The 10,380-nt window shown below is 34.2% G+C and overlaps 1 protein-coding gene across 1 annotated transcript in view; it reads left to right on the forward strand.

Moving 5' to 3' along the window:
• CSNK1G3 (casein kinase 1 gamma 3) overlaps nucleotides 1-10,380 on the forward strand; it is a 69,208-nt gene that overhangs the window by 27,633 nt on the left and 31,195 nt on the right. The window contains exons 7-8 of the mRNA XM_009284160.1: nucleotides 6,084-6,232; nucleotides 7,874-8,108. Coding sequence (XP_009282435.1) covers nucleotides 6,084-6,232; nucleotides 7,874-8,108 — 384 coding nt within the window. The remainder of the gene's footprint in view (nucleotides 1-6,083; nucleotides 6,233-7,873; nucleotides 8,109-10,380) is intronic.

The following is a 10,380-nucleotide window of genomic DNA, read 5'->3' on the forward strand; positions in this document are numbered from 1 at the left end:
CCCTGGTAGCCCTCTGGCTACCAAAACCTTGCCATGCAAACCCAAAACAACTAGAAATAACTTCTGCTTGATTTTCTTTATTTTAGAGATGTTTGACAGGTACAGGTGTAATCTACCAATAATGTTTTCTTTATCCTAATGTTTTATCTTGTCATCGTTACAGAGGAAGTCAGACCTGTCAGCTTTAAAAACTTTCTGGACATCATGTACCTAAACATGGTGGAGTAAAGCATTTGAGTGATAAACCAGTCTTGACACATGACAGAGGTGGTTCTATTCAATAACTCATTACTCAGTGCTAAGAAACTGGGAACAGGAGAAAAGAAAACAACACTTGTTTTCCTTTTCTACTCTCTGAATATAAAGCAAAGTATAAGTCTGACTTACTAATAGTAAAATACTGGAGGGATTGCAATGTATATGGTTATGGAAAAATGGCTAACTGGAGGATATGTGCCCCTTATTTGATATTTTGATGATGAAATTTTGGTAATATTTTTGATTTTGATGTACAATTTTTATCACTGCATGATAATTTATAGGGAATACTAAATGCAGTTTTCTTGATCTGATAAACACAAGGTGATAGTTTTCTGTAGTTAGCTTTTCAAGAAATTCTTGAAAATAAGCTTGTACAAGGAGTAGGAGAAGTGTCAGCTCTGCTGTTTTCTTGTTTGGTTGTGTTGGCATTAGTAGCATTATCTTCAATGTGTGGTTTCTTCGTAGGAGTCGTTTTAAGCCACTTGTCTGTTTTGTGAGGGGTAGTTTAGTGAAAACTAGATAATGTAATCCATAAATCCACTTAACTGGGCACACGTAAACTGCAATAAGCCAAAAGTGAGTGAACAAATGAGTACACTACTGTCATCATCTCCGCATTCCCACTCTTCTGCCGGGATCTCTCCTGTGTGTACCGTGTGTGACACACCATCTGACTGAGTGAGGCCTCCAGTGTCAAGCCATACATTTAATATTAGCAAAGCCTTGTTTCTTATTTTTAGATAAAAAATAAATACATGTTCTCATCTTTTTTCCAGCACCCCAGTGGATAGTCTTGCCCACTTTTTGGGTGTGTGCACTCTATTTTGGGGACCACTGGTGTACAGCAGTAATGTTTTAGGTGGCTAATGAAAATTAACTTTTCTAGAAACTGGAATCCAAGCAGTATTCAAGCAGTGAATTTCCAAGTCAAGACTTTCTTGGTTTTTGCCATGAGTAAAATTAGATTGAAAGTCATATTGGTTGAAAATGGATTTACAATTTTATGACAGGGCAGTCACATAAAGCATTGTACATGGCTTTAGTAAGTTGAGTCCATTCAAATGGAAGTGTTCTACTTGTGAGCAAATATAAATATCTAGGGATAAGCAAATGTGACTCATATCAGAAAATAAGGATACTGTATTCAGACTTGTAAGCCTAGAAAGGAATTAGATGTTTTAGTGTTCAAGTTGTTTAGTAGGAGTATGTAATACTATTTTTTGGCTACAGGTAAGTTTCTTCATTGGTAGAAAAATAGAAAGTTACTTGTAACTTTATAGTGACATTAGTGTGACAAGCATTGAATTCTGCACATAATTTGGGGAGGGGGTACTTCTTTTTAAAAAGGATTTTTGAGAATGGGACAGAAGATCTGTCAAGCGAATAGAAAGGGTTGAATAGTAATTGAAGTATATTATTGAGCAAGATACCTAAGAACATTGACTTCTTTAATTTCACAGAAAGAAGACTGGGATGTGTCTTACAGGTTCCCAGTATTTTCCTCTTACATTCTTACACCAAAGGGCTTCAATAGTTGAAGCCAGACTTATAAAAATGGAAATAAAATACATGCTCTTAATTGGTAGTAAGTGTTGGAATATCCTGTCAACAAAAGGGTGAATTCTTCATTTCCTAGAAGTGAAAGTTTCTTTGCTTTTCTAACTTACCCTATTTTTCTTAAAGATTTATGAAAAGGAATTTAAATTTATATCTCTGTTGTGGGGGAAAAAACCCAGATACTCTTTATTAATAACATGTTACTTTCTGACTTTTCATCTGGAGATCTAAAGACATGAAGAAATAATGCAAATAACAGAATGATGTTAGGTTATTGTTTTTAAGCAGAAGCAGTAAGACTATTTTGATTAAAAAACCAAAACAAACCCCCAAACTCTTAGTAATTTAAACTGTTAATATGAAATGATTTTATGAACACAGGCAATTTTAGACTTAATACTCTGTATCTGCCTTGCAGACATTAGTAACAACATGTAAAACAAATTTTGTGGTATTCTGGAGTTTTTGTCTGATTAGAAGATCGAGTGTTGTAGGTAGAATAAGTACTATTCTTGCCATGTTAAATAAAATGAAATTGATCACAGCTGAAACAGTCTCCCTGCCCTGGATGTATACTTAACAGGAGTTGCTGTGGTGCTTTTATGATATGATGTGGTAGAATAAAGGGTGTTTTTGACATCTCCTATAAACACACTTCTGAAATTGGCAATTCTGCCTACAAATCTGACAATGTCACAATACCTTTCTACAAATGTTTCCTCTTTTACTACCATGTAGTCATGCAGACATGTTCTATAAATCTAGACAAAGCCCAAAAGTCTTCTGGCTTCTGTATTTTTGAAGGGCGTTAAATATTTTAAAATGTTATAAAGAGACACAGAGCAGATGCAGTGGTAATAGAGGAGACTTAACTTCTCATGAGAATATTTTGGAGTTAATGTCTGTAAACAGAGATTCTCAGAATATGCCTCAGGCCATTGCAAGTGGTGCTCCTTTTTTTCCAAATTCCCAGTGCTTTTCTTTCTCTTTATATGCTCAGGTGTGTTTGGGGTTTTTTTTGATTTATGTTTCTGTACATCTGTTGGATAACTTAATTTGCTGCTGCAGATACATCCACATTTCCATGTGTAATTCCACCATACCAGAAAGTGGAGGCAGAAAACTTGAATTCTAGAGTTATGATATCCCCTTATGTGTACAAATATATTTTCTGATCCATTATCTGATAATTAGGGATGATACTTTTAAAATTAAAAACACTGTCTTGTACCATGTTCTGATGTTGTGTGCAGTGTGCTCTCTGCTTCTTCATTAGTAGCAATAAGCTGCTCTTGTGAAGTCTTTCTGAAATGGGTATGATTATGCATGTTAAGTATATTAGTATAGATATGGGTATGATTATGCATATGTAAAAAATAGATGGAAACTCTAGTCTTCAGAAAATTGAACAATTAAACTGGATTTTTAGGGGCTTTCATTATTCTCACTTGTAGGAAAAGAGATTAGTGAAAATGTTCCTAAAAATGCTGCATTCGTTTGCTTTTGGTTTTGCTAAAACATTAAGGTGTGGTTGTCTTTTTTTTTTTTTTCCCCAAAGCTGTAGGGGACACAATTAAAAATCTGTTCCCTCAGTGTAAGTAGCGCTGTAGTAAGGTATGAAAAACTCAAGACTTGATGTACCTCAAAAAACACACAGAGTTAGGGATGTTTTCATTTTTAAACTTACATTTGATCTGCAGAGAAGGAAGGCGAAATCCAGTGTTTCATTAGGGTATTCTGAAATAGATTTTGTGCTTCTATATAGTACAGTATTGTAACGATGAACACTGTAGAAAAAAGTTCACATGAAAGGAAAAACATGTTTTCAGAGTATTGACTATTTAGACTAAATGACACACACAGGATACATACTGAAGAGCAAAAAAAAATCCAGAATAACTAGCTTTAAGTGAACAAAATTTATTCTGCTGAATGAGGAAGAGGTCCTGTGCATATAAGGAAGTGCAAGATGGATAGAGGCAATGATATCAAGTTATTTTTAATTATATAGTCACACAATGGATATGTACAAAAAGGTGAAAGTAAAATTGGATCATATGGCTTTAAATATTGATATTTTTTTAACTTCTGGATTGCCTGGCTTCTTAAGGCAGGTGTTTATATAAAGCTATAAGGTCCAGAAATGCAGAATATTTTCGTATTAATTTTTGGAATATATGTGCTGTTCATTGTATTGATAAGGTATATGATTATATATGCAGATGAAGATAGAACGTAGCATTGTTTCTAGCGTAATTGTAAATGCAGTGCTTGAGAATATTAAAGAACGTTCCCAGTCTTCTGATGCCTGCATTTATCTTGTCAAATATTCTTTCAGGAAGCACTTTCTAATGAAGTGGGTGATCTTATCTGCATTGCTAACTTAAACTGAAAGTTGGTTATGTCTCTACTAAAGGTTTAGATACCTTTAACTCATTTGTTAAACATATTTAACTGATTCTCCTGCTGTGCCGGGGAAGCCTTATTATATGGACATGCTTATTATGCTTCTGTTCAGGGAAAAGAACAGAAGTAATTTTTTCAGGTAACTTGTAGTTTTGCTAGTCTAAGTTGTGCACATGAGGAGACCTTTGTTCAATGATTCTGGTAACAGACTAGATAGTAAGGGAATCTTCTCAGTGCAATGCATGTGACTTTCAGCCCTAGTTTTCAAGACATTATGGCCTCGGTATCGCCAGCTGTCTGAGGAAACGTGTAATTTAAGGATGTGTTCCTGTCAGGGTTTCTGGAATGCTGCCATAGAAAACCCAACAAAAATAAATTTTTCGACACAATAGTACTGTCTTTGTTTTTTATAGTTTTTATGAACAGCAAATTAACATATTCTTCAGGTATTTTGTGTTGGAGAATATAACGCTTATTTTACATCAGGAAAAATGTTAAACTTAGAAATAAGACATCAGAGTGACAGTTCACATTTTAGACTCCATGCAAGATTTGAAAACAAATGTAGCTTTAATGCTAAATTTGCCTTTCACCCTCCTAGGTAGATGTATTTTATATCTGTTTACAGAGTATTTAAGAGATTGTTACCTGAGTATACAGTGGGATATCTTTGCTCCCATATATTGTGTTTGGAAACAATGTGTGTTTTGTTCTGAACTTAATTTTTATTTTAATAGTTTTCTAAGTAAAAAAACCCCACACAACTAAAGCTGAAAAATGTGTGGTTTTAGTATAAAATTTTAAATGTGAAATTGTGTTTTATTCAAAGATCTTTTTCTTCTAAATCATTTTAATGATATGACAGTAAGAACAGAATTTAATGGATTCTTTCTGGATATCAGTTTTTGAAAGAATTTAAGAAGTTAAGAGTGGTGTCTGGTGTGATACTTCAGAAGTGAAATCAGGGAGAATCTTTATCATAGGTACCCTTTGAGACTTCTAAAAATTCCCTTTGTCATCTGTTCTTAGGATTACATTAAAAAAATCCCTGTCCTTCATATGGTTTGAATTAAGAAATCTCAATCTACTATACATTTTACTATAAATCTAGATTAAAAAACCTCTGAACTTCCACTCTGTAGTGTTTAGATTTTTAATGGACTAACTCACATTTAAGAAAAATGTTTTCTTTTATGTACTATCTAAACAGAAACAAAAAATAATGGAGGAAGAGAAGACAGGAGAAGCCTTCCAGTGCAAATTTAAGTAGAAAATGCTTGTATTTGGAAAAAAATTAATACTAACAAGTGATGACTATAACAATTTGTCATCTATGGTATTTTTATTTTGATGATGCATCTAAAACTTGACTTAATGTCTCATTAAACTTGAGGATTCATTACTCTCTTAGATTTTTACATGATTTCTATAGATAATAAGGTGGTTTTATTCCTGAATGTAGGTTTGTCATAGCCTTAATTTAAAAAGATTAATTTAAATGCCTATTTTTTTTTTAAAAGGAGCTTATTTAAGCCTCTCTTCATACCTTTTTAAAATCCTGTTTCAATTTACTGTTACAAAACCTAACAGATAGGTTCTGACTTTTATTTTTTATAAAAAGCTTTAAATCTTTCACAATTCAAATATGTAATATTCATAAAATATTTAATGAAACTGGTACTACCTTCATTACTCCTGTTGTATCTTTTACCTGTAGTTTTTATGAGGTTTTATTGTTGCTTTTGTGTGAAAAATGTATTTTTAACTTCAGATCAACTTGAAATCAGGTAGGAATTTTATTGGTATGTTCATTAATCTTATTTAATCCCTTATAATTACTTTGTATCTTCATTTTACAGATGGAATACCTCAGGTTTACTATTTTGGCCCATGTGGCAAATATAATGCTATGGTGCTAGAACTACTTGGACCTAGTCTGGAAGATTTATTTGACTTGTGTGGTAGGACATTTTCTCTTAAAACCGTTCTTATGATAGCCATACAGTTGGTAAGTAGAATAGATGTTAATTTGAGTGTTCATTAGAATAACTAAGTCAATTTTCAGTGGATTAAATGCTTACTTCACTTAAGAGATTTGCACTTCCCATGTTTTAAATTGGTGTTGGTGGCTTCTAAAGAGCCTGTGATACAGTTTTATTAGGAAGGCTGTCTTATGTCACTTTCATTTACTTTGTTCTAGTTTTTCAGGAATCATTGCATGAATATCGTTTCATTGTGTCTTCTGAGTTCTCATAATCACAACCTGAAATCATGAATTTTAGTTTGACATACTCAATTAAAAAGAAAACCTTCGTGAAATAAAAATAATTTTAATCCACAAAAGCAGCTGGATGATGGGACTCCTAAATAGCATAAATATTTTTCGTGGGCATTCTCAGAAAGAAAGAAAGCAAACAAACAAAAAATCCTCCAAACCCTTCCAGAAATACTAAAATAGCACAAGATTATTCAATGAAGGATTTTTCCCTTTTTTTGAAGATTTCCTGTTTTGGCTCCTACTTGAGGGTGGGTGGAAGTGGAAAGAGAGAGAAAGTGAAATAAGGCTTTGCATGTTTACCTTGATACAATGTATTTTAAATAAGTCCTTATGAAATATTAATGATACTGAACCTCCACTTCCCTAAATAAGTAGTGATATTTTTACCCATGAAGGGTAAAAATAGCTGTTTAAAACACAACTGTAATTGGGTAAGAGGCCTGCAACTATAGACACGTAGACATATTCAGCTTATTTACAGCCAAAATGACAAAGTTACAGAATCATAGAATAGTTTGGGTTGGAAGGCACCTCTAAAGGTCATCTAGTCCAACTCCCCTGCCGTGGGCAGGGACATCTTCAACTAGATCAGGTTGCTCAGAGCCCCGTCCAACCTGACCTTGAATGTTTCCAGGGATGGGGCATCCACCACCTCTCTGGGCAACCTGTGCCGGTATTTCACCACCCTCAGCGTAAAAAATTTATTCCTTATATCTAGTCTATCTGTATCTACCCTCTTTTAGTTTAAAGGCATTCCCCCTTGTACTGTCATTCCCGCTGTCACAACAGGCCCTGCTGAAAAATTTGCCGCCATCTAAGTTCATCTTGTAAAATGCTCAAATCATCACGGATCCAAAGATCATCTTTGTTTAATACTTGCTGTTCTTTTCTGAATATACAAATTTTAATAGAAAGCATTCCAGCTAGAATGGCGGTCATATACATATTGGTGAACTTTCAGTGCTTCTCTCATTTATACCTTTAATATGTGATAGATCTACATGGACCTTTGTTGCTCGTTGTTTGATGACATAATTTCTGGTTATAGTTTTAATGTGCACAGAACATACTTGGTGCCAGCTGTTCTTAAAAAAGATAACTTCTGTTATATACTGATTCATGTCTAAAGTCCAGTGTGGAAGTTTCCAATACATGATGTGGTGTATCTACTTAGGGGATGTGTACAATTTCCATTTACTTTAACTGGGAGATACCTTGTTAAAAGCAATAGCCTTTTGGTTTTAAGGTGATAGAAGGGTTGATTTCCTCTAAACATAAAGTCAATGTAGGATATTTAGCTTCTACCGCAATTTAGTGTGGCAACCTGAAGCTTAAACTAAACTTTCTATCGTTTTTTTCCTTTTATTAAAGATTTCTCGTATGGAATATGTCCATTCAAAGAACTTGATATACAGAGATGTAAAACCTGAGAACTTCTTAATAGGACGACCTGGAAACAAAACCCAGCAAATTATTCATATTATAGATTTTGGTTTGGCAAAGGAGTATATAGATGCAGAAACGAAGAAGCACATACCATATCGAGAACACAAGAGCCTTACAGGAACAGCTAGATACATGAGTATAAATACACATTTAGGAAAAGGTACGTGTGCTTTTTAAGTGCAGAAACAAGAATTCAACAGCTGTCATTCGACTGAAATCATCTTGTTTTCAAGTTGTAATTTTTCTCAGTCTGTAGTCATTAAGAACTGCAAGTTTTGGGTACTGTGCAAAATTATAGTTTGTCCTTATGGAAGTACTGTTTATGGGAATAAGGTTCTCTGGGTCTCTACTCATCATGGTCATGTCTCAGCAAATAATTGTTTCTGTTACGATATCCATAAAAGCAAGATGAGGTGTATCTTTTTGTATCATAACATCTTCACATTACAAGTATGCCATGGTGAGGTGGGGTGGGCGGGAAGTAGATATGCTTATTAAAGATATCAAAGTGAATAGCTTCCAACAACATAGGTTTTCAATGCTACCTTGCCAGTTTTTTGATCCCTTTGAAATGCACCATGTAGTAGAATAAAAGTAGTTTATATTTGATGTTGATTTCTTGATTTTTTTTTATGCTTATATTGTTAATGAGGCTTTGTCAGAGTAGTTAAAGGTTATGCTAGTGCTGTAAATATGATGAGCTAAAGAAATGACAGGATATATAGCGAGAGGTAAGTTGTTGTTATTGAATGAATAAATTTAGCTGGAAAAAGGTGCATGAGCACTCAAAGCAGTCTTTGTTTATTCCAGTTATATAGAGGTTTTCTAGTAAAAACAAATCTGACACCTTTGAATTTGTGTAAACCAGTTGCATATTATTGCCTGGTAGTCACTAATTAGGTTGCTTTTCAAATTGGTCATTAAAAATGTTGCACAATGCTTATAGTTCAAAGGTACTTCATGTTAATACGGCAAATGAGAAACCATTCACATTTTCCAGATAGTAATAAGGTGTTTTATCAATAAAATCAGACCATAGTAGCTTGTGCTTAGCAGCTGTAGCTGATGAAATGATGTTAACATGTAGAATTGTAGAATCATTTAGGTTGGAAAAGACCCTCAAGGTCATTGAGTCCAACCGTAAACCTAACACTGCCAACTCCACCACTAAACCATGTCCCTAAGCACCACATCTACACGTCTTTTGAATACCTCCAGGGATGGCGACTCAAACAATTCCCTGGGCAGCCTGTTCCAGTGTTTGACCATCCTCACATACTAAACAACCCCTTCCCTCATCCGATCCTCATAAGACTTGTGCTCTAGACCCTTCACCAGCTTTGTTGCTGCTCTTTGATGACAAATCTGTCATGACTCCAAGTCTTGTCATCATTGTTGTCAGTGGGTTTTGAAATTCTTGATAAGAAGTGGTATCTTAACTAAAACAGTATAATAGCATATTCCAGGTAATTTAAATATAATGACAGACCTCCCATGCCACTTACCTATCCAAAAATGCCTTGTATATGAAGCTGGTTTTAACTCTGTATGCATTCACATAGTAAAAGGATGTGTAAAAAGTAACTGAACTAATGTAAACTTGCCATGTTTGCTAGATTTATTATTCTTCACCAGGTAAAGACTGAAACTGCATTGTTGTTAAGCCATATTAGAGCCAAAGAGCTTTAAGATTAGATTAAATGATATTTCATTTAAAGAATAATAGTATAAAATACTAGTATTTTCTGATAGTGTCATGAATATTTAACACTGGGAACACTTTTAAAAACTTGATAGCAAGGTTTGAGCTTCCTAAACAAAACTTTTAAAAAAGAAATTCCTCAAGTAAAGGAAGCATTCACTTTATTTTTCAGGCATGGTATGTGAAGTTGGTGTCAGCTTAAGGTGATAACAACCAATTTTAAAATCAAATAGTTTAAAATCAAGCTTTTTTAGTTGTTCTTAAATAAGAGACCCCCCATATCATTTAAGAAAATAAACCAAAACATAAAACTGGCAATTATTTGAAGAACATAACTGAATTTTGAGGGGATTGCATGTCTGAGATTAACACAGGAACATAGTAAATGACACTTCCTCCTTCAAGGGAGACTTTTCCACTCCTTAGGTAGAATCTTGATCTCTGGTTGGACAGGCTTATTTTTGTCTAATGGTAAGTTGTTTATTACGTATGAAAGTTCTGCCAAATTTAACTTGTGTAGTTCTGTACCCTTCAGCCTGATGCAAAGCTGGGAGGAAGAGGAGATAGGTATATACTGGCTCCTCTGGCAAAGGTAGCTCTGATAAAGCTAATACTCTTTTCAGTAGCTTGTCTCACTTTACTGTAGTAAGTCTCCTCACAGGAGATTCTCAAATTGTTGTGGTTTAATCTTAGGCGGCAACTGAGCACCACACAGCTGCTCGCTCACTCT

This window comes from Aptenodytes forsteri, unplaced genomic scaffold (assembly GCF_000699145.1).
Source record: "Aptenodytes forsteri isolate BGI_AS27 unplaced genomic scaffold, ASM69914v1 Scaffold69, whole genome shotgun sequence".
Taxonomy (NCBI): Eukaryota; Metazoa; Chordata; class Aves; order Sphenisciformes; family Spheniscidae; genus Aptenodytes; species Aptenodytes forsteri.